The sequence below is a fragment of the Hippocampus bargibanti genome, linkage group LG03 (genome assembly GCF_051943395.1).
Source record: "Hippocampus bargibanti isolate YZ-2025 linkage group LG03, ASM5194339v1, whole genome shotgun sequence".
Lineage (NCBI taxonomy): Eukaryota > Metazoa > Chordata > Actinopteri > Syngnathiformes > Syngnathidae > Hippocampus > Hippocampus bargibanti.
Genome location: NC_142736.1, coordinates 31,912,020 through 31,936,426, shown reverse-complemented (window position 1 = coordinate 31,936,426; position 24,407 = coordinate 31,912,020). Strand labels below are relative to the sequence as shown.

The 24,407-nt window shown below is 39.2% G+C and overlaps 4 protein-coding genes across 6 annotated transcripts; 1 reads left to right on the top strand and 3 right to left on the bottom strand.

The window, feature by feature from the left end:
• The first annotated feature begins 1,523 nt into the window (after positions 1-1,523).
• LOC148900980 (C5a anaphylatoxin chemotactic receptor 1) lies at positions 1,524-6,114 on the top strand. The gene is made up of 3 exons (XM_088991351.1): positions 1,524-1,618; positions 2,629-2,761; positions 5,108-6,114. The coding sequence occupies exons 2-3, from the start codon at positions 2,645-2,647 to the stop codon at positions 6,038-6,040; spliced, it is 1,050 nt and encodes a 349-aa protein (XP_088847477.1). The 5' UTR covers positions 1,524-1,618; positions 2,629-2,644; the 3' UTR covers positions 6,041-6,114.
• A 1,214-nt stretch (positions 6,115-7,328) lies between these two features.
• Positions 7,329-14,817, bottom strand: cenpq (centromere protein Q). The gene is made up of 8 exons (XM_088993102.1): positions 13,793-14,817; positions 13,642-13,708; positions 12,673-12,772; positions 11,474-11,542; positions 9,907-10,036; positions 9,686-9,805; positions 8,831-8,908; positions 7,329-7,564 (listed from the first exon to the last, which is right to left on the bottom strand). Exons 1-8 carry the CDS (start codon positions 13,889-13,891, stop codon positions 7,460-7,462), a joined length of 768 nt encoding a protein of 255 aa, XP_088849228.1. The 5' UTR covers positions 13,892-14,817; the 3' UTR covers positions 7,329-7,459.
• Positions 14,818-15,713: 896 nt separating this feature from the next.
• On the bottom strand, positions 15,714-20,393 carry mrpl16 (mitochondrial ribosomal protein L16). Its single transcript, XM_088993101.1, has 5 exons — positions 20,256-20,393; positions 18,932-19,003; positions 18,664-18,812; positions 17,146-17,439; positions 15,714-16,078 (listed from the first exon to the last, which is right to left on the bottom strand). Exons 1-5 carry the CDS (start codon positions 20,320-20,322, stop codon positions 15,887-15,889), a joined length of 774 nt encoding a protein of 257 aa, XP_088849227.1. The 5' UTR covers positions 20,323-20,393; the 3' UTR covers positions 15,714-15,886.
• Positions 18,745-24,251, bottom strand: txnl4b (thioredoxin-like 4B). Of its 3 annotated transcripts, XR_016114575.1 has the most exons (5): positions 24,013-24,251; positions 23,788-23,939; positions 22,680-22,864; positions 18,932-19,003; positions 18,745-18,812 (listed from the first exon to the last, which is right to left on the bottom strand). XR_016114575.1 is itself a non-coding variant. In XM_088993105.1 (4 exons), the coding sequence occupies exons 1-3, from the start codon at positions 24,142-24,144 to the stop codon at positions 22,699-22,701; spliced, it is 450 nt and encodes a 149-aa protein (XP_088849231.1). In that variant the 5' UTR covers positions 24,145-24,251; the 3' UTR covers positions 20,426-20,526; positions 22,680-22,698. The 3 variants fall into 3 exon arrangements, 2 of the variants coding, with proteins under 2 accessions (XP_088849231.1, XP_088849230.1); XM_088993105.1 differs by lacking the exons at positions 18,745-18,812; positions 18,932-19,003 and adding an exon at positions 20,426-20,526; XM_088993104.1 differs by lacking the exons at positions 18,745-18,812; positions 18,932-19,003 and adding an exon at positions 20,431-20,540.
• Positions 24,252-24,407: the final 156 nt, after the last annotated feature.

The window sequence follows — 24,407 nt, the reverse complement described above, 5'->3', positions numbered from 1 at the left end:
TAAGATGTCTTGTTTTCCAGTTGATGACGATGCCCTAAGCTAGCTAATAGACAGCTAGCTAGGTAGCCATATAATTCATAGATAGCCAGCTAGATAGCGAGCGAGCCAGCGGCTGTCCAAAATACAAGACAATATTGATTGATATAGCGCTTGAAAAACAGCTGATGCTGGAACAAAGCGCTAACATGAAAAAAAGTAAATGCTGCCCCCTTGTGGAAGGGGAAAAACGTGGCCAGAGGCATGACCAGTGCTTTATCGACACCCAAACAAGAAAAAGCAAAACCCGAACAATTTCGGGAATGGCGCTCCACATCATGCTTTTCAAAAGCTAGCTAGGTAATAGCTAGCGAGATAGATAGCATTTTTTTTCCCTGACTCAAATAGCTAGCTAGCTATATAGCTAATAGATAGCTAATATTTTTCCTGACTCAAATAGCTATATAGCTAATAGCTAGCTAGCTAGATAGATAGCTAATATGTTTCCTGACTCAAATAGCTAGCTATATAGCTAATAGATAGCTAGCTAGATCGATAGCTAATGTTTCCTGACTCAAATAGCTAGCTAGCTACATAGCTAATAGCTAGCTAGATAGCTGATATGTTTCCTGACTCAAATAGCTAGCTAGCTATATAGCTAATAGATAGCTCGCTAGATAGATAGCTAATGTTTCCTGACTGAAATAGCTAGCTAGCTAAATATATAGCTAGCTAGATACATAGCTAATATGTTTCCTGACTCAAATAGCTAGCTAGCTATATAGCTAATAGATAGCTCGTTAGATAGATAGCTAATATGTTTCCTGACTCAAATAGCTAGCTAGCTATATAGCTAATAGATAGCTCGCGAGATAGATAGCTAATGTTTCCTGACTCAAATAGCTAGCTAGCTAGCTATCTAGTTAATAGATAGCTAGCTAATATGTTTCCTGACTCAAATAGCTAGCTAGCTATATAGCTAATAGCTAGCTAGATAGCTAATATGTTTCCTGACTCAAATAGCTAGCTAGCTATATAGCTAATAGATAGCTCGCTAGATAGATAGCTAATGTTTAATGACTCAAATAGCTAGCTATATAGCTAATAGCTAGCTAGCTAATATGTTTCCTGACTCAAATAGCTAACTAGCTATATAGCTAATAGACAGCTCGTTAAAAAGATAGCTAATATGTTTTCTGACTCAAATAGCTAGCTATCTATATAGCTAATAGATAGCTAGCTAGATACATAGCTAATATGTTTCCTGACTCAAATAGCTAGCGAGCTATATAGCTAATAGCTAGCTAGCTAGCTAATGTTTCCTGACTCAAATAGCTAGCTAGCTATATAGCTAATAGATAGCTAGCTAGCTAGATAGATAGCTAATATGTTTCCTGACTCAAATAGGTAGCTCGCTATATAGCTAATAGCTAGCTAGATAGCTAATATGTTTCTTGACGTAATGAGTGTGTTTTGATTGTACGTGTCGTAGCGGCGTTCATGGGAGGATGCCTGTGAAGCAATCGCAGACAGGAAAAGAAAGGTGGGCGAGAGTGAGCATTTTATGGCCGCCCGCCTGACTCTCCTCTTTTGCTTTCTCTCTTTCTCTCTCTCTCGCCACATCTCGCACACCATCAAGCAGGTAAGGCGCTCATTTTTTTTTTTGGTTCATTTTGGATCACCAACTGCTTTTTTTGCATGACACGCTGTCATACAAACGGCACAACGATTCCGCGTGAACATTTTGGCTGCGCTAAGTAGGAGTGACTTTATGTGTTCTGTTCCTTTGAACAAAAAAAAAAAAAAAACAGGCAGGGTGCAGAAAGAGCCGACTTTGCCTCCAAGGAATCGTACATTCTTCACTCTTTAGTCATGACTTTGTACTAGAACATCGAGCGCGATGTCTTGTCGTCGATTGAAAGTTGTCATCGACAGAAAGTATGTGTAAGGCGAAAAGTGTGTCTTCCAAACATTTATTTCCCATAAGAAACAATTAAAATGAGAATAATCCGTTCCCAGGTTCCTATAAAACATAAATTTCGATGACAGGTGCCCTCATTTCAAGCTCATATAACTCCAGATCCATATAATTTAGGAATTACAGTGATACCTCATCTTACGAACTTAATTAGTAGTAATAATAATAATAATAATAATACAAGCGCCATCCAAACTCTCAAGGTCACTTTACAGTCACAGGATAAATAGATAGAAAGTGAGCTAGCCAGCTCGTAGATAGCTAATAGATAGCTACCCACCTTGATAGCTATATAGCTAATAGAAAGCGAATTAGAGAGAAAGCTAGCCAGGTAGTAGATAGCTAATAGATAGCCAACGGGTAGCAAGCTAGATAGCCAGCTCGATAGCTTAAGTGAGCAACATGATGTCAACAAAGCAGGAAGGACCCATTGTCTCAATGGGACATCATATTATGCATTTTCTCATGATAATAACAATTTCAAAATTAAATTATTATTATTATTATTGAAACAGATTCTTCCCCCGTCGCCATTAACTTTGTAAACAGTAAGTAACCTAAATATAACAAATTCCTTGTGTGTTCTACATACTTGGCCAATAAAGACAATTCTGATTCTGAAGAAAAATGAATGTGGTACAATTGAAGATGGATGCGCTTTGTCGCCGTTTCAGCATCGGGACGCCCTCCATGGCTGCCATCAATGAAATGGAGAAGGTGGAAAAAGTTGCAAACAACCCCGGCGGTTTATGGCAGGCGGAAGCGGTCCGAGGAGTCCAGATTACGGCTACTCTACTCATTTTCCTGGTGGGTGACGCGTCCCCTTGATTCTACTTTGTATCTACGGGAAGGGGTGTCAAACTCCGGTCCTGGAGGGCCGCAGTCCTCCATGTTTTCCAAGTCTCCCTATTGCAACACACCCGTTGCAACACAGCCTCAGGTGCGTTGCAACGGGGAGACTTGGAAAACATGGAGGACTGCGGCCCTCCAGGACCGGAGTTTGACACAGGAAGGGCCAGTTATTTTTCTTTTTAATTAATTTATTTATTATGATATTTATTTATTATTATATGTATTTATTATGATATTTATTAATTATTATATTTATTTATTATTCTATTTATTTAGTTAGTTATTTTTTCATTTATATGATAATATTTATTTATTTATTTTTATTATTGTATTCATTTATTCATTGATTAATTTAATTATGTATTTATTTATATTATATTTATTTATTTTTATTATATTTATTATGATATTTATTAATTATTATATTTATTTATTAATTCTATTTATTTATTATTCTATTTATTTATTTAGTTAGTTATTTTTTATTTATATGATAATATTTATTTATTTATTTTTATTATTGTATTCATTTATTCATTGATTCATTTAATTATGTATTTATTTGTATTATAATATTTATTTTTTATTATTATATGTATTTATTATATTTATTATGATATTTATTAATTATTATATTTATTAATTCTATTTATTTATTGTTCTATTTATTTAGTTAGTTTTTTTTTTATTTCTATGATAATATTTATTGATTTATTTTGATTATTGTATTCATTGATTCATTTAATTATGTATTTATTTATTTATATTATTATATTTATTTTTTATTATTATATTTATTTATTTTATTTATTTACTTATTTACTTACAGGTGATATCCAACTAACGACCGGCTCGACTTACGACCATTTTGACTTACGAACGTTTGGTCAGAATGGAACTCGGTTGTAAGTCGGATGTTACCTGTATTAATGTATGTATTTATATACAGGTGACATCCAACTTACGACCGGCTCAACTTACGACCACGACTTCCAGACCCTATTTTTATTTTTTTTTATTCTACGCCTGGCACCGCAACGCGCTAGCAGACGGGCAACGCGTACGACAATTTTGCGTTGCGGCAGACCACCTGGCCGCCATGTTGCGAGCGGTGCCGATAAAGCGTTGGTCAGACCTCTGGCAATGTTTTTTTCTTTCCCTTCCACCAGTGGGCAGCATTTCCCTTTTTTTCATGTTAGCGCTTTGTTCCAGCTTCACCTGTTGTTAAAGCAATATGGATGTATTGCATTGTATTGTATTTTGGACAGCCGCCCCCATTTCAACCACTGATAACTCCAGACCCATATAACTTAGGAATTAACTTTTTTTTGGGGGGTGATGAAAGAAGATAGTCCCGAATTTGTTCGGGTTTTGGTTTTTCTTGCAGGCGGGTGCCGATAAAGTGCCTTTTGTACATCAGGCCCCATTTCAAGCTGAGATAACTCCAGAACCAAATAACTTAGGAATTAACGTTGTCTTTCGAATGAAAGAAGAAAGTCAAATGTTTCTAACGCTGTATTGAATTTTTATGTCGTCCTAAAACATAAATATTCTGTGGGTCCTGGAATTCAAATGACAATGACAAAAACCCTGGCACTTGAAGGGACACATTTTTGCACATTGTTTGGCAGTAAATTAGTTATTATTATGCATCTTTTTGCTATCTATTTGCTATCTGGCCGGCTAGTGAGCTATCTAGCTGGCTACCTATTACTTATGCAGTGAGACCGCAACTTACGAACTTAATTGGTTCCCAGACAAATCGACGTGCGCATTCAATGAGAGGGGGTGTGCAAAGTAGCGCCGGCTGGAGCGCTGTTCGGTTGTGTGCTTCCGCCGAAGATCACTTCGCCAGCCGTGGTGGGTGTGTATTATGAAAATAGTGCTTATTATAAGGTTTAATTTTCATACATTTGACGTTCTTAAGACGAAAAGTTTGTAAGATAAGGTGTTTGTAAGTTGAGGTCTCACTGTATAGCTATCTATTGGAGTTACTTCCGGGTCCAGTGAACGCTGGCGCTCACCCACATAAAAAATGTATCCTGTCACTGCATTTAGAAATGAAATATATTATTATTATTATTAATTGGTGAATTAATTGGTGAAAACTATATAAAGAAGATCAAAGGTAAAATGAACAGCGGAAGAGTTTTGAGCATCTGCGTCACTCCAGAAGGAAACAAAAAAACGAGTCATAACACGCAGCGATAAAAAGTATAAAAGTCGTCATCTCAAAACGGGTTTTAAAAACAGGACATAAACGGCGGACCTTTTTTTAAAAGGTTTTTCTTTCCCCGAAAGGTGGGCGTACCTTTGAACGCGCTGGTGGTTTGGGCCCTCGGACAACGTCCACGTGGTCTCGGCAGTAAAGAAGAGACTCGTGCAGCTAGCGGTTTCCGAAGCTACGTCCTCAACTTGGCGCTAGCCGACTTGATCCTGATCCTGCGGACGCCCCTCATGTTGGGATACCTGGCTCGCGGCAACAGCTGGCCGTTCAGTTTGGCCTTATGCCGGCTGGTCATGTTCCTGCGAGGTTTGGGTTTGTACATGTCGGCCTTCCTGCTTTGCGCCGTGGCCCTGGAACGTTGCCTTTGTCTCCTGAAACCCGTCTGGGCCCGGTTGCGGCGTCCCGCCTGGGCAGTCCCGTTAGCTTGCGGCTCGTCCTGGCTGCTGGCCACCGTCCTGTCGGCGCCGTACCTGCGCAGCGCCGTCCTGAAAGAGATCAACGGAACGTTCCAGTGCCTTGAGAGCGGAAAATTCCATACGGGGTTGTTTGTTAGCGAGACGCTAGCCGGTTTTATCTTACCCCTGTTGGTGTTTTTGGGAAGCAATTTGGCCATTTTGATGACAATCCGGAAATCGGCGCCCGTTAGCCCCAGCGTTTCCTCGCCGTGGGCTTCGCGCAGGATGACCAGGATGTACCAGGTTCTCTTTTGGACCATGCTTCTTTTTCTTATCTGCTGGGTGCCTTACTTTGTGTGCCGCTTCCTGCGAGCCCTGGCCGAAGGACGACCGCACGCGGCGGCGCTTTATACCAACGCCTCGTACGGAACGTACATTTCACTGTACCTCGTGTACGCCAAGAGTGCACTTAACCCCGTCCTCTACGTATTCGCCGCCCGAGGCCTGGGCCGCGCGGTGCGAGCTTCCATCACGTCCACCATCGAACGACTCTTCAACGATGAGTCCACAGAGTCCATTCGGAGAAGGTCACGGAAAAACTCGCAGATTTAGCAAGAGCACTCGAAGCTAACGCAAGTCACACTGTTTGTTTGTTTGATGGCAAATAAAATCGAGACACAATGGGAGATTGTTTGTTTTTCAGAGGACATTTTGCAGCAACTGTTTTTAAAGGACAAGACGTCTTGCCTTGCTGGAGAATCAAAACAATGGCTTCAAATTCGGAGAAGATAATTTCTTGTTACTCATCCAGTTATGAATATGCTTCAAATAGTTCTGAAGAGGAAAGCATACATGTTTGCAATCGATTAAAGAATTTATTCCGTGTCATTTTGAGGCATCAGGGGTGGGAAATGTCGCACCCAAAAAAGGCAGAAAATGGCGACAAAGCCGTGTAAGGAATTAATCAGCCCGTTTCCACAGGATGATTAATTCCTTCCATGGAGCTTTGTCGCCCTCTTCTGCCTCTTTTTGGTGCAACACAAAGTTTTCAGACCAAACAAGTACAGCAAAATGCATTGAGAGTGCAAGTCGTAAATTACTTGATAAATGCGTTGTGTGTCACTTTCTAGTGACAGAGAATTAACTCAAATAGAATAGTAAGACAAATAGCGAGAAAGCTAGCTATCAAGCCAATAGATAGCTAATAGCTAGCCAGCTAGATAGCTATTGTACAGTATGACAGAAAAGACAAAGAGAATAGACTTAGCACAATATCTCTTACTAATGCTTACATAAACTGGAGTTAATGTTTAAAAAATAAGATTTGGCACATCATATCATATCAGCGATAAAAATGTATATCTTAGCGGTCATCCTTGGTTAATAGTTGCTCTTACGAATGATGACGGACGGGTCCTGTATAAAAGTTACAGTACATCGGACATTATTTGAAATAATAAAAAACGGGAACAATGCCGGATTAAAATTTACCAATTAACGAGCTGGCTATCTCTTAGCTATCTGGCTATCTATTAGCTAGGTAGCTGGCTATCTACAGTATTACCTGTCTGGTTAGCTATCTACTATATTAGTTAAGTATTAGCTAGCTTTCTATCTATTTGAGTAACTTCTAGGATGAGTGAACGCTGGCACGTGTGGCTGCCACTGCTCACCCGCAGTAAAAAAAATGCTGTGACTGTAAAGTGACCTTGAGAGTTTTGAAAGGCGTTTAGAAATCTAATGTATTATTATTATTATTATTATTATTATCATTATTATTATTATTATTTCATCATGCGAAAGCGTAAATGATAGTTATGGGAAGACTTATTCATGCTAATGTCGACTTTGTAGAATTCCACACAGCATTTTTTTTTTTTTTTAAACGTGTCTCCGGGTACACAATTGCTGCAGCTTTTTTCCCAAAATACATTTTGCAATGCTACATCACACATTTGAGACTTTTATTTTGAAAAATAAAAAAACACCGTCAATCGTAAAGCATTCAAATCGAAGAAGCGGATCTACGTGTTATTTGACGTGCTTGTGTAAGTTTACTGACTTTTGCAAGATTGCTTGCAGCTTGCGCGAGACGCTCTCGCCATCTTTATCCGGGATCTGTTTTCTCAAAAGAGCCTGAGGACAAAAAGACAAAAAAAAAATGAAAACACTGAGGATGTACAGTGATACCTTGGCTTACGAATTTAATTGATTGCCAGAAAGTGTGTGTAAGGCGATAAGTGTGTATTCCAAACATTAATTTCCCACAGGAAACCATTAAAATTAGAATAATCCGTTCCCAGGTTCCCATAAAACATAGTTTTCTACTGAATAAGCCTTAAAACTACACATAATATACCTCATTTTATGTATAATAAATGTGCTATGGTATTGTAATTAAAGGACAACCGACATCACTTTTTTGTTTCCTAACTGACATCAGAAAAAAACGTTTTATAGCATCGAAAATACCCAAAACACGCAGTATGATATTTTTAGTCAAATGCAAAACACCAATAAAAATTTAAAGTGTCCAAAATCTGCAAAAAAAAAAATGAACCCGGAAGTGGCCAGTTTCAGAAGGTCCCGCCCCCTTGTTCGTGATGTCACCCCAAGACAAGACTTGTCTTGCCTTGCTTGAGAATCAAAACAATGGCTTCAGATTCGGAGAAGATGCTTTCTTGTTACACATCCAGTTATGAATATGATTCAAATAGTTCTGAAGAAGAAAGCATACATGTTTGCAATCGATTAAATAATTTATTCCGTGCCATTTTGCGGTATCTGAAATGTAGCACAAAAAGAGGCAGAAGAGGGCGACAAAGCTCCATGTAAGGAATTAATCACCCCTCTTCTGCCTCTTTTTTCGTGCTACACAAAGTTTTCAGACCAGCCAAGTACAGCCAAATGCTTTGACGTGATGGAAGGACTGCTACGTGTCCTTTTTTCGGACAGGGGCGTTCCTTCAGTGACGTCACGTACGGACCCGTCACCAACTCAAAAACAAGACTTCCGCTATATTCAGCGTGAGTCTTAAAAGGTAAAATCTAGCTATATGCGGTGGAATCTTTGTCAAATACGCTCAGTAGAAGTCATTTGAAGCCATTTTACAAATTACGGACACAACTGGTCCGGAGACGTCGGTTGTCCTTTAAGCTTTTTTAGGGGTTGTTTTGTTTTTGAAATGGCAGAGGTGGCTTTTACCCAATCGTCTCAGCGCGTTACTCTATCGGTGCAATTTAGAACTTCTTCTCGGAAGGAAATGCAACTCAGCCATTTTAATAACTTTTTTTTTTTTGGGTGGGGGGATTGTTTTGGAATGAAAACAGCGATGACGCGATAAGTCCTTGTGAAACACATTTTCCGATTGCAAAAGTGAAAAAAAACATTCATGCAGCTCACCTCTAAAGTCGTTTGGTCTGTTTGAGGCGGGTAAGAAGGGAGGCCGAGGACCGCTTGCTCGCTTCTTCTATGCAATATCTGACGGGAGGAAAACAGCTTGTGACGGCGCGCTAATCTTTGGGCTATTTTGCCTATTCCTTGGTATCGTTTAAAGGACAAGCGACACCTCCGGACAAGTTGCGTCCATCATTTGTAGAATGGCTTCAAATGACTTCTACTGAGCGGATTTTACAAAGATTCCACCGCACATAACACAATAATAATAAGGTCACTTTACAGTCACAGGATGAGTTTTTCTGCAGGTGAGCAGCGGCAGCCACATGCGTTCACTCAATCCAGAAATAACTCAAATAGATAGAAAGCTAGCTAACTATCGAATAAATAACTAATAGATAGCTAGCTAGCTAGTTAGATAGCAAATAGACAGCATGCAAGGCACTTATAATGACTAACAAACATAATAAACATGAAAACGCCAATTTGCTATCTAACTAGCTATCTGGCTACCTAGCTAGCTATTTATTTGCTATCTAACTAGCTTGCTGGCTACCTGGCTAGCTATCTATTTGCTATATATTCGGTATCTAACTAGCTAGCTACCTAGCTAGATAACTATTTGCTATATATTTGCTATCTAACTAGCGAGCTGGCTACCGAGCGAGCTATCTATTTGCTATATATTCGCTATCTAACTAGCTATCTATCTAAAAATATCAGCCTGCGTGTTTTGGCTGTTTTAGATGCTATAAAACGTTTTTTTCTGACGTCAGTTAGGAAACAAAAAGAAAATGGTGTCGGTTGTCCTTTAAGTTTTTCCTTCATCATTCAAAAAGTTGCAATTCCATGTCTTTTTACCTCCTTCGCGTTGTCCTCTTCATCTTCTAAGCGTTCACGAAGCGAACTGCACGCCCGATCCAAAGAAGACGTCTGCGCTTCGACGCTCTCCAGCGAGCTAACCACGGCCTTCAGGTCTTCCTGGAAAAAAAAAAAACACACAAATATTTCAGCCAACAGCTTGGATATCGAAAGTGGTGAGATTTGAAGCGGTATCGTATCCAGCGTGGGGGAACGCGAACCTCCAGGGAAGTCAGAGTTTGCTTTCCGGTCTTATGGATCCTGGTCTCTTCCTGGTGGCGTTTCCATGACGGCTCAAACTCGCCGTGATTCCGCGCTGGGACTTGAAGCTCTGCACAGTGAACTAAGAACCTAAAAAAACAGAGGGGGATTTCATGTCAGACAGAATGTGTTATTTTAAGCTACAGTGGTACCTTGGTTTACAAACCCCTTGGCTGACGAACTTTTCGTTTTACGAACGTTATATTTACGAAAATTTTACCTTGGCATACAAACTATTTTTCAGGATACACACGGAGCGCCGCAATGAGTGACGTGTCGTTCGCGAACGAGCCCCTTCTCCTAATAAGAAAATGGCAGCCGACTGTTTTTGTCCTCTATTCCCCGCACCCGGTCTTCGGTTAAAGCTACGTGATTGGTCGAGAATGCAGCAGTGAGGGGGAGGTGCTTTAAACATTAAAGAGACAGGCAGACGACAGAGAGTGAGAAATTGGATAGAAAACAGTTACATTTGGACTCGTTTCAACTTTAATAGTTCAAAGGCAGAGTGTAGACTGCAAGGTTAAAATTCCCATCAGTCAGGCTCCACAAATAACCCGCACAAGCCATCTGTACACGTGATGCAAAAAGCGATCAACCCAGCTCAACAGAACACAATTGATGAGGAACTAGGTAAAATTATGGCAGAGAAAGCACCTCCAAGGGATCATTCCTCAAGATGGTTGATAGAGTGCTTATGCACATTAGTAAACATATTATGTTATTCCATGTTTAGCTTAGTACATATTATGTTATTGCATATTTAGTTTACTTTACATACATTTATGAAGCTTATTAGTTGAATAGTTGTGAAAGCAGAATGTAACAAGTATCAACTTTCAGTCTAATGTTCTCCCAATACTTCTCCGTAGCTGATTGGACGACAGATCGCTGCTGTGTACTTTTAAAACTAGTTTGAGCGGGCGGGCGGGCTTTGTTCTACTTGGCTCCCCGCTCCGATGAGATATGCACTCATTTTGTTTTACGAGAATAAAGTAGCTTTTTTCTGTTCACCATCTATCGTCCCCGCTGGTATTTCATCACAAAACTTCGTTGAACTCCGAACCAGATAAGAAACAGGAATAAGAACCGAACAATGGTGAAAGAAGGCTACGTTCCTCATCAAGTGTTTAATGCTGATGAAAGCGGCCACTCCATTCCATCATCAGCCATCAACAACCATCACAAAGGTCAATAAAATGACTTTTTTTGTCCAATACAGTTTATTTCTTTAATTATATTACCATAGCACATTTATTATACATAAAATAAGTATATGTATGTATGTATTTTATGTATTTTGTGTAATTTTAAGGCTTAGAAAGTCAAAAATGATGTTTTATGGGGACCTGGGAACGGATTATTCTCATTTTAATGGTTTCCTATGGGAAATTAATTTTGGGGATACACACTTTTCGCCTTACACACTGTGTCTGGGAACCAATCAAGTTCGTAAGCCAAGGTATCACTGTAATTCCGAAACTGTTTCCTGCTTATCCCGCATATCTTAAAGAGAAAATTATGACTCACTTGTTTTTCAGAATATTGAGATGTTCCTGGCTCTCTTTCTTCTCCGTTTGTCTCAAACCAAGAGTTGTCCTGAAAAAAATGGAAAGAGTCTCGTGACACTTGGATTTTCTTAATTAGGGTGTCCAAAAAGTTTCCATCCAGTGGAAAACGTTTTTTTTTTCTTTTCAAACTATTTGTTATTTATATTATACACTTGACAGTACAACCTAACTTGAGTCGTTGTGCAAGCTTAACTTTATGCTGGTCGATAACAGCTGGATCCCCTTTTCAACATTCATATGACATTTCAAGGACGAGACGCGGGAAAAAAAAACTGTCACTGTGGTCGTTTATCGTTTTAAACGATGTACTGTACAGTGATACCTTGGCTTACGAACTTCATTGCTTCCCAGACAGAGTGTGTAAGGCGAAAAGTGTGTATCCCAAAAAATAATTTCCCATAGGAAACCATTAAAATGAGAATAATCCGTTCCCAGGTTCCCATAAAACATAATTTTCTAAATTTCTAAGCCTTAAAACGACACAAAATATACCGTATTTTATGTATAATAAATGTGCTACGGTATTATAATTAAAGAAATAAACTGTACAGTATAATAAAGTGGTTTTATTTACATTTGTGATGGTCGTGGAGGTTGAGGAATGATCCCTCGTAGGTGCTTTCTCTGCCATAATTTTACCTTGTTCCTCATCAATTGTGTTCTGTTTAGCTGAGTTGATAGCTTTTTGCATCAAGTGTACAGATGGCGTGTGCGGGTTATTTGTGGAGCCTGATTGATGGGATATTTTAACCTTACAGTCTACTCTCTGCCTTTGAACTATCAAAGTTGAAACAAGTCCAAATTTCACTGTTTTCTATCCATTTTGTCACTCTCTCTCTGTCGTCTGCCTGTCTCTTTAATGTTGAAACCACACACCCACACTGCTGCGTTCTTGACCAATCACGTGGCTTTAACCGACAACTGGGGGCGGGGAATAGAGGACCAAAACAAGTCGGCTGCTATTTTGACACATCACTCATTGTGGCAGCTCCGTGTGTATCCTGAAAAATAGTTTGTATGCCAAGGTAAAACTTTCATAAATTGAACGTTCGTAAACCGAAAAGTTCGGAAGCCAAGAGGTTCGTAAACCTAGGTATCACTGTATATACAAAAATTACGGTATACCCCGCATAACTGTAATAATGCACCAAAACTCACAAGATTGCTAAATTCAGCACATTTTCCAATGCAATGATGGAGGATCTCTGGATCTGCTTGAGGTTTTTTGAACCTTTGACTTTGGGAGCAGTTTCAGAAGCTGTCCAGAAGATAAAAGAAGAAGACAAGTTAGAGGTACGCTACAGTTCGCTATATTCCACCGCGATTGTTTCTGTCGAGTGAAGTGAGCGCACTCTGTACTCGCAGTCGTCTATCATTGCATTTTTGTGATGTACGTCATGGTTTTTCCTGGGATTTTCTAAGCGTTGCATCTTATGATGACGTTTTACACACGTTTCCCTCTATGCCGGTTCTTGAAATTTCCCAATACGAGAACGAGAAACGGGGCAAAAAATGTATTGAAGTTTACGCTAGTTTTGCTAACACCACACTTTATAAAGGTGAGTAAGTTGTCTTTTTATAACTAATAGAAGTGGTAGAATGTGTATTTTTCTCCATAACTGCCAAGTTTCAAGCAAAAAGAAGCATTAGCATCGTTATTTCTAGAACTGGCCATTTTCTTTCATAGTATTCAGTGACAGCCATTTTGGATTTCTAACGAAAATCTGCCTGCATTCCATTGTTGATATTTGCTCATTTATATTTCGAATCTTTTTCTGTGTTTTCTGTTCTTGTTTAGAATTTCAAAAGCTTTGCAATGGTACCTTACTCGATGCCATAAAACGATTTTCTGATGTCAATTAAGAAACAAAAAAAGTGATGTCGGTTGTCCTTGAAATGCACTTTAATATGGTTTTAGAAAACGTGTGATGATTTATTATTATTATTGAAAGATGTTGTCACATTCCTACAAGTTAGGCACATTAGAAACATTCACAAAACTGTAAAATGCTGTAGCTTTCAAGCACCACATAAAAAGATGGAGGTTGGTGGGTCATTGTGGTCACTTGTAACTGTGTACATTCGTCGCTATGTTCGCGTCCTCTGGCAAGTAAACGACATTCAGACCTTTTCTTTTCTTTGGCGAGCTGCGTCTTTTGGTTGCGCCATGGTTATCGTCACCGTGCTGCGAATCCTACAGCGACATTCAACAAGTCCGTCAGTGAAGCGACAGTCGGTGTCGACATGACATGAATCAGAATCGTTACTTTTGTCTTACCGGGTGGTCGGTTGCTTGGAGAGTCTTCTTCTTCGCCTTAATGTTTTTCATTCTGGGTATTTTTGATGATTCTCGGTTAGAGCCACGTAAAGGCTTCATTTCTACTAACGTTATAAATCACAATAAACCGTTTGATTTGTCACGATATTCAAAATTCCGCGGGCGTCTATTTCCGGTATGTCTTCCGCCTTGGGGTTTATATACAAGTGCGCATGCGTGAAGATAGAAATTTATTCTCCGAATTTGTCTTCTCAGGTACATGTCGCATTCGAACCAAGACGCCCTTATCCCTACTAAAACAATAAATAATAATAACAATATTAATAATAATAATACATTTCATTTACACGCGCGTTCCAAACTCTCAAGGTAACTGGTTACAGGATATTTTTTTCTGTGGGCGAGCAACCCGGAAGTAATTCAAATAGGATAGTAAAGACAAGTACTGTAGCGAGAAAGCTGTCTAGCAAGCAAATAGATCGCTAATAGCTAGCCAGATAGCTATTGTACGGTCAACAAGCTATTCTTTGGAGGTCTTTGGTCATTTAACTTGAAAACCAAGCCACTCAATTATCTTCCCTTGCCAAGGAGACTGATTTTTTTGTTTCCTGTAAGTCAAGGTTCGGGAAATAAAATATATGGTATATAGAAGAAAAGGTTTCTTCAGCCGTCGTCATCTGTATTTCTTATCCAAGAAACTTTGTCAGCAAACTAAAGTCTTACTGGTAGTTTAGGCCCATATATACTGTCCAGAGATGGCGGTGCCGGACTCTGCTATGATAGGTCCAACTTGAGGGAATCTGCGTACCATGGTTGCCAATTGATTAAGATATTTACTTGTTCTAAAATTATATGCGTTACAATTGTGGGATCAATACTGTTAATTATTTAAGTGTGTACTACATAAGACTGCACAGTTTAAAAAGATTCAGGATATGCTACTATATGAACACAGTGATACCTTGGCTTACGAACTTAATTGGTTCCCAGACAGTGTGTCAGGCGAAAAGTGTGTATCCCAAAAATTAATTTCCCATAGGAAAGCATTAAAATGAGAATAATCCGTTCCCAGGTCCCCATAAAACACATGTTAAATTAAATAAGCCTTACAACTACACAAAATAGACCTCATTTTACGTGTAATAAATGTGCTATGGTATTATAATTAAAGAAATAAACTGTACTGTATAATAAAGTGGTTTTATTGACCTTTGTGGTGGTCGCTGATGGCTTGATGGAATGGAGTGGCCGGTTTCATCAGCATGAAACACTTGATGAGGAACGTAGCCTTCTTCTTTCACCATCTTGAGGAATGATCCCTTGGAGGTGCTTTCTCTGCGATCATTTTACCTTGTTCCTCACCAATTGTGTGCTGTTTGCATCAAGCGTACATACAGATGGCGTGTGCGGGTTAGTTGTGGAGCCTGATTGAAGGGAATTTTAACCTTGCAGTCTACACTCTGCCTTTGAACTATTAAAGTTGAAACGAGTCCAAATGTAACTGTTTTTTATCCAATTTCTCACTCTCTGTCGTCTGCCTGTCTCTTTAATGTTTAAACCACCTCCCCTCACTGCTGCGTTCTTGACCAATCACGTGGCTTTAACCGAAGACTGTGGGCGGGTAATAGAAGACAAAAAAAGTTGGCTGCCATTTTGTTGTTAGGAGAACGGGCTAGTTCGCAAATGACACGTCACTCATTGTAAGTGTCATTGAGAGTTTTGAAAGGCGCTTATAAATGAAATGTATTTTTTATTATTATTATTATTATGGCAGCTCTGTGTGTATCCCGAAAAATAGTTTGTATGCTAAGGTAAAATTGTCATAAATTTAACGTTCACAAGCCAAGGGTTTCGTAAACCGAGGTATCACTGTACTGTGATGGTGCCTTTGTAAAACGACGCTAATTATTGACTCAAAATGTTTTATTTCACCTCAACTGACTGCTTTTATTGTTGATAGGAAAGCAAATGAGTCTGACAGGAGAAGAGGACAATGAAAATGAGCATACGCGTCAATGAAAATCCATATTTATACAAAAAGGAATTACATGTACTTCAAAATGTCTTTAGAAGTCAAGGTTGTTTGTGGATCTGTCATACCCTTCCTGGGTTGAAAAATTTGCCCGTGAAGCGTCCCTGATATCTGACGTCAAAGGCGCTGAGGACCTTCCTGGAACCAAGCATGTTTCCAACGGCAATCTGCTTGAAGGTCCACGGGTTCTGGTTGTTCTTCTCCATGTCAGCCTGAGACTGATGAAAGGCTTCTAGGCTTTCTCGACTCATCACCTGTAGGAAGCACGGGGAACGTCATCATTAAAGGACAACCGGCACCATTTTTTTTTGTTTCCTAACTGACACCAGAAAAACGTTTTATAAGCATCTAAAACACGCAGGTTGATATTTTTAGTCAAATGCAAAACACCAATAAAAATGACTTCAAGTGTCTAAAAAGTACAGTGAGACCTCAACTTACGAACTTAATTGGTTCCCAGACAGAGTGTGTAAAGCGAAAAGTGTGTATCTAAAAAAAATAATTCCCATAGAAAACCATTAAAATGGGAATAATCCGTTCCCGGTTTTCCATAAAATATACTTTTCAACTAAATAAGCCTTAAAACTACACACAACATACCTTATTCTATGTATAATAAATGTGCTATTGTATTGTAATGAAAGAAAAACACTGCATTGTATCATAAAGTCATTTGGCGTTGGAGGTCGAAGGTCAAAGGGAATTGCTGTTTGGAAAGAGAGGCGCATTACATGACGACTGTAATTAAAGAAATAAACTGTGCTGTAAAATAAAGTTTTATTGACCTTTTTGATGGTCGTTGATGGCTTATGGAAGGAGAGTCACCTTCCATAAGGACTGTTGCTAACTTAACCTCTGGTGCTGTTCGGTCGTGTGCTTCCGCCGAAGATCGCTCCGCCAGCCGTGGTGGGTATGTATTATGAAAATAGTGCTTATTATAAGGTTTAATTTTCATAAATTTGACGTTTGTAAGACAAAAAGTTTGTAAGTTGAGGTGTTTGTAAGTTGAGGTGTCACTGTACTTCAATTTGAAAGCGGAAGTGGCCATTTTCAGAAGGTCCCGCCCCCATGTTCGTGGTGTTTGCAATCGATGAAAGAATTTATTCCGTGTCATTTTGAGGCATCAGGGGTGGGAAACGTCGCACCCAAAAAAAGGCAGAAAATGGCGACAAAGCCGTGTAAGGAATTAATCAGCCCGTTTCCACAGGCTGATAAATTCCTCACATGGAGCTTTGTCGCCCTCTTCTGCCTTTTTTTTGTGCTACACGAAGTTTTCAGACTAAAGTACAGCAAAATGCATTGACGTGATGGAAGGACTCACCTCTGCGGGGAAAGGAAGTTTCTTAGCCACTTCAGTCAAAATACCCTTGACTTCGGCAAGCTCCACTTTTCCTCCCACTTCCACGACGAGGCGACCGAAACGGACCGGCGTCACGTAGTGGTCGATGGCCCCTTTGCCGCCACCCATGCGCTGACCCAGGCCTTTGCGTGTGATTGGCTTGTAAGGGGCATTGATGCGCCAGCGAGCAAAGGTGGTACGGAAATCCATCTTGCGGTTGATGGTGAGACGAATCATCTCGATGTGACCCCAATGGAGGTAGCCTCCTCCCATTGCCTGGGCGTCACATGGGAAGTTCATGTTCATATCAATTCTTCAATTTAGTATACAATATATGGTCCTAACCACGATTATTTCAAAGCGATAAACGTTTCAAGGCAAAAATGAGTGCCGAACTTAATTGGTTCCCAGACAGTGTGTAAGGAGAAAAGTGTGTATCCCAAAAAATGATTTCCCATAGGAAACCATTAATATGAGAATAATATGTTCCGAGGTCCCCATAAAACATACTTTTCTAATTTTCTAAGCCTTAAAACTACACAAAATTGACGTTATTTTGTGTATAATAAATGTGCTATAGTATTATAATTAAAGAAATAAACTACTGTATAATAAAATGGTTTTATTGACCTTTGTGATGGTCATTGATGGCTTGATGGAATGGAGTGGCCGCTTTCATCAGCACCTTTCAAATTGCTGCTGTGGACTGCAAATTTCCCCATTGTGGGACGAATAAAGGTTTTCTGATTCTGATTAAACACTTGATGAGGAACGTAGCATTCTTCTTTCACCATCTTAAGGAATGATCCTTGTAGGTGCTTTCTCTGCTATAATTTTACCTTGTTCCTCATCAATTGTGTTCTGTTTAGCTGTGTTGATAGCTTTTTGCATCAAGTGTACAGATGGCTTGTGCGGGTTATTTGTGGAGCCTGATTGATGGGATATTTTAACCTTGCAGTCTACACTCTGCCTTTGAACTTCCAAAGTTGAAATGACTCCAAATGTTACTGTTTTCTATCCATTTTCTCACTCTCTCTGTCGTCTGCCTGTCTCTTTAATGTTTAAACCACCTCCCCTCACTGCTGCGTTCTTGACCAATCACGTGGCTTTAACCGAAGACTGGGGGCGGGGAATAGAGGACCAAAACAAGCCAGCTGCCATTTTCCTTTCGGAGAATGGGCTCGTTCGCGAATGACAAATCACTCATTGTGGCAGCTCCGTGTGTATCCCAAAAAACGTTTTCATGCCAAGGTAAAATTGTCATAAATGTAACGTTCGTAAAACGAAAAGTTCGTCAGCCAAGGGGTTTGTAAACCAAGGTACCACTGTATATATATATCGGGTCAAAACTACCAGCAAAATTTTAGTTCGCTGACGAAGCCTCTTGGATGAGAAGCCAAACGTCCGACACCTTCAAAGAAGTACAGATGACGGCTGAAGAATCCTTTTCATCGATGGATCACTCCTGTATGACTGAGAGCTTACACAGACAGGACTTACCACAATGGCATATTTTCCAGTGGTGAAGGTATTCGCTGCCCGAGCTGGGCCTTGAATATCCCGTAGCTTCTTCATTTCCTTCCTGGCTTTTTTAAAATTGGGTATCTTGTTCATAAACTTCAGTTTGGGTTTGTCGGGCAGCACCACATCTTTGAGAAAACAAAAGAACAGTCAAAAAAAATGTATTGTCACGTTGTGTCATTACCCGAGCTGGATTCTTTGGGTAAAACATGTAAGGTGATGTGCGGGTTTAAAAAGAAATAGTTACCCCTGTAGTCAGGTGGGATTTCAAATGTCTGCAGGCCAGCAGTCAGAATTCTTAAGTGATGACGAAGAAAACCTGTTGGGACAGATATTAGAATAACTTTGAACACATGCAGAGCAAAACATTAATTTTGTTTATGGCCGGTGACGAGCGGCTCTCTCGCTGGCTAGCTTTCTACCTAGCTATCTGTTAGCTATCTGGCTATCTAGCAGGCTGTCTTTCTAGCTAGCTATGTGGTAGCTGTCTGTTAGCTATCTATTGACAATCGAGCTGGCTGGTTATCTATTGGCTATCTGTTAGCTAGCTAGCTGGCTATCGATTAGCTATATAAACAAAAATACATTCATTGGAGCATGATATTTCTAAATTGCAAAAAAAACAACAACATTATTTGACTAAAATCTATTTTTCTGATTTATAAACAACTTTAATTCGAGTCAAACAATGTATGTATTCATACATAAAATAAACAGTTTCTATTTTCCTTAGTGACAACACAATCAATCTCGTGCCATTTTGATATTCTGCGGTATTATCACCTCGAACTGCTTCATGTCACAAAGAGGGGACAGAAAGTGCTGAAGAATGGATGACTGTCTGTGTCTTTTGTGTTGTCATTTTAGTTAGTTTATTTTTTTAATTTATGTTAGTTCCGGGTTATTTCCGACTGAACGTTCTCAGTGTATTAGCTAAGTAACTATCTAGCTAGCTAGTTATTAGCTATAGAGATATCTGGGTGGCTAGCTATGCAGCTAGCTATCTGTTGGCTATCTATTAGCCATGTACTAGCTGGCAAGTTAGCTTTCTGTGTATTTAATAGGGACATTCAGTGTATAAGCTAACTATGTAGCTAGCTATTAGCTATAGAGTTATCTGGGTGGCTAGCTATGTAGTTTGCTATCTGTTGGCTATTTATTAGCTATCTACTAGCTGGCAAGTTAGCTTTCTATCTCTTAACTTCCGGGTTGAGTGAACGCTAGCGCGTATGGCTCCCGCTGCTCACCCACAGAAAAAATATCCTGTGTCTGTAAAGTGTCCTTGAGAGTTTTGAAAGGCGCTTATAATGAAATGTATTGTTATTGTTACTGCAATTATTATTATTATTTAAAAACAACCATCTTGAAGTGTTGCTAAATGCGCCATTTTACATGATTATCACAAGATGTTGAGTTGAATTGCGTTCTTTTGTGCACGTTGTCACAATACGAGTTGTGAAGACATTTTATATCGACCCCAAAAAAAGCAAAAAATATAAATCATCCCACTATGAAATCGGGAAGGATACAATAAATGTAAAATAATAATAAAACTGAAATGATGTCGTTACCGTTTTGGTGACCGTGTGAGCAGACGGCTGCCAAGCCGCCCATAGCAGCCTTGACGAGCGATATCATCTTCTGAATCCTAACAGACGACTATCATAAATAACATCAAAACACCGCAACTTAGTGCCACCGTAGTGACATATTAAGTGGCTTTATTTTTATTATTCTACACTGCGAATAGCACAAGGTCGGGCGTGCAGTCAGTGACGTCACGACCGCTTTCTTCCTTGTGTAGTTTACGTATTTCCCCAGCGCCACCTGTCGACCGGGAGTCTGAAAAAAAATACCTCAAAAAACGAATTTCTTAACATTACAATATTGTAAACGAATTTCTCGATGTATTTGTACTCGTGTATTTTATTACTTCTACCAACATTTTAAAGTAAAGCTTTTGTGCCAAATTCCCTGTTTACATGTGATTCTTTAATGTACATAGTGGCGGCCATTGAATTGATCGGTGAATGAGAATTTCTGTTGTTTGGATTTCACTCAATAAATGTCTTCCCTTATTCAACTAGCTTTCGCTACATGTTATGCTGTCATATTATTTGTTATTTTGTTGTCACAGGATAGGTTTTTCTGTGGGTGAGCAGCGGCAGCCACACGCGCCAACGTACACTCAACCCAGAAGTAACTCAAATAGATAGAAAGCTAGCTATCTGGCCAATCGTTAGCCAACAGATACCGAGCTAGATAGCCAGTCAGCTAGATAGGCAGCCAGCTAGATAGCTAGCTAGCCAACTAGATAGCTAATAGATAGCAAATAGTAATAATAGTAAATTTTGCCAGTGTGAGATTAATACAGTTTTATCTAATCTAAATCAAAACAAATAAATAATAATAATAATAATAATAATAAAATAATAATAATACATTTAATTTTTAAGCGCCTTTCAAAACTCTCAAGGTCCCTTTACAGTCACAGGATCTGTTTTTTTTCTGTGGGTGAGCAGTGGTAGCCACACGCGCCAGCGTTCATTCAACCCAGGAGTCAATAGACAGAAAGCTAGCTAGCCAGCTAGTAGATAGCTAATAGATAGCCAACAACCCGGAATAACTCAAATAGAGAAAAGCTAGCTAGCTAATAATAATAATAATAATAATAATAATAATAATAATAAAAATAATAAATGAGACAAATACAGTGAGTAATTGTATGATAGACTTATTGACAGGAAAACAATGATGTTTTTTTTATTAAATATACGTATTATTATAAAATTACAACATTTGTAATCATACGTTTTACATAAAATTTCAATGTTTTCAACAAGAAATGTCAAAACACAGAAATGGATCCAAAAATGCATATGGGCTGCAGTATCAAGTTTCAGACATGCCGTCGCATCAGTTTGATTGACGGTGCTTCTCACATACTTCTGATTCCAAAAAAAGATCAAGTTAGATAGCTAGCTAATAGATAACTAATAGCTAGCTAGTTAGACAGCCAATATATAGCAAATAGCTAGCTGGCTAGGTAGCTAGCTAGCTCGCTAGCTAGCTAATAGATAGCAAATAGCTAAAGCGCAAAAATGAAGTCAACACATCAAGGCAACAAAGTTGCATCTAGAACTGCTTCATGTCACAAACAGGGTACAGCAAGTGCTGAAGAATGAATGACTGTGTCTTTGTGTTGTCATATTATTTAGTAGTTTGTTTTTATATTTATATTTCTGATAAAACAAGTTTTTTTTCCAAGACGACGCGCAAGATCAAGTTACATAGCTAGCTAATAGATAACTAATAGCTAGCTAGTTAGACAGCTAATAGATAGCAAATAGCTAGCTAGCCAGCAACGGTGACCCTGTTCAACCGGGAATAACTCAAAAAAGATCGTTAGCTAGCTAGCTAATAGATGACAAATAGATAGCTAGCTAGTTAGACAGCTAATAGATAGCAAATAGATAGCAAATAGATAGCTAGATAAAGCGCAAAAATGAAGTCAACACATCAAGGCAACGAAGTTACATCTAGAACTGCTTCATGTCACAAAGAGGGTACAGCGAGTGCTGAAGAATAAATGATTCAGTGTCCTTGTGTTGTCATATTATTTAGTATTTAGTTTTTATTTATTGTTTTGACTTCAAGATGGCGCCGCGAGAGTGGCTGCCTTTACAGCAGCTCCTGTACATTGTTTTTTCTACTTCTTTCTTTCCTTTTTGCTCTTCCCTTCATAACTTTGCTGCTGTGTTACCTCCGGGTAGAGTGAACGCTGGAGCGAATGGCTGCCGCTGCTCACCAGCACACAAAAATCCCATGACTGTAAAGTGTCTTTGAAAGTTTTGAAAGGCGCTTAGTAATGAAATGTATTATTATTATTATTATTAAAAAGGAATCAATACATAGATCTCGGTCAGGCTGTAACAATTACAAACCGGCAACTTTTAGCTAAGAGCGAAAACAAGATGGTGGTTGACAAGTCTTACATGAGGTCGCTGTTTGATTTCAAATCCCATAATACAACAGGTCATATTTGGGAATATTTTTGGGGTCGATGGGACTCCGGACAATCATTTTCCCCCGCATGGCGCCTCTGTAGATGACCTCGATAAGATCCACGAAATCCTGTTTGGTTTTAAAGCTGCCGACAAACTTGGTGTGATCTGGTGAGCTGAAAGGGAAGCACAAACAACTTGTTTTTTTTTGTCATATGTCACTGTTTATATGTACAGTGATACCTTGACTTACAAACTTGTTTGGTTCCCAGACAGTGTGTAAGGCAAACAGTGTGTATCCCAAAAATTAATTTCTCATAGGAAGCCATGAAAATGAGAATAATCCGTTCCCAGGTCCCCATAAAACATCATCTTCGACTTTCAACACAACACAGAAACACCCTTAGCCACACGTAGCAATGGTCGATTTAGCGTACAGGTAGTGGGACGCTAAGTCACACAAACGCACACCTCGTTGGTGTTTTTCGATCATCTCCGTCATTTTCTTCTGTGTCCTCGTCGGCTTAACACTCGCTGCGGTGGGGATTTTTTTTTTTGGTCCCATAATAGCAAAAGTACTCCACTCGATAACAAACCACGTCTGCACTCAAACAAAAGGAGGTATGGAAAACGAGTCTGGCAGCCACCGTGGCGCTGTTCGACCGTGTGGTTTGGTGTTCATCCGCCGAAAACTAGTCCGCCAGCCACCATGGCGCTGCGCGGTACGGTTTGTCCGCCGAAAACTATATACTCGCGAATTTAATGTTAATGAGGCGAAAAGTTTGTAAACCGAGATATCACTGTAGTCAGGTTATGTTGCGTAGGTAGGCCATGGAATCCATAACATAACATATTAATCAAAGCATGTTTTTTTAATAGTATGAGAGTACATCCTGGTTCACAACGAGTGGATAGTTACATAAAGTAAGATTAGATAAGATAAGATAAATTGTATTAGTCTCGATGGATAAATTCCCAATTCACATGTACTTGAATGAATGAGTGAAATTAAATACACGTATGCAGACCTTTAACCAGTTATACATATTTTCACCAAGTTTCGTGTAGACAAATATTTATTGAACAAAAATTGTCTCACCCGTAGTCGACTTTCATGTGCTGTCCATTGAAAAAGAAAACAGTCGATGGGATGTAGCTGATATCGAAATATCTGGTGTAAACGGGAGCTTTATCCACATCGATGATGTAGATAGACGCCATGTTACTCAGGTCATGTGCCGTTTTTGACAGCTATAAAAGAACAAAATCGGCGACGAGTCGGGCAAGAAATAGTTAACAACCAATAGAAGACGGGATTACTTACAATTTCATCGAGCTGGAGACAAACTGAGTCTTCATCCCTGCCAAATCTCAAAACAAGCACCTTTTCCGCTACGGTCTTAATCACGTCGTCTATATCTTTTTTACAGACTAATTTGGGCAAAAAGAGGCTCATTTTCAGCAATGCTCAAAGTGTTTTCCACAACCCGGAAGTCGTCACGAGTGCCACACTGCAGTGTACCGGACGGAAATACTTTGCATGAATCAGTCATGTCGAAAAATAGCTATCTATGTCGAAAACCTGTTGTACGTATCATTACATACAAATATGGACATTTGTATATGTATTTATATATTACTATTATATTTAAGGGGTTCGAAATTAAACCAAACATTTTTACAAGTGACGGAACATTGAACAAAAGCTCACGCTTCGCC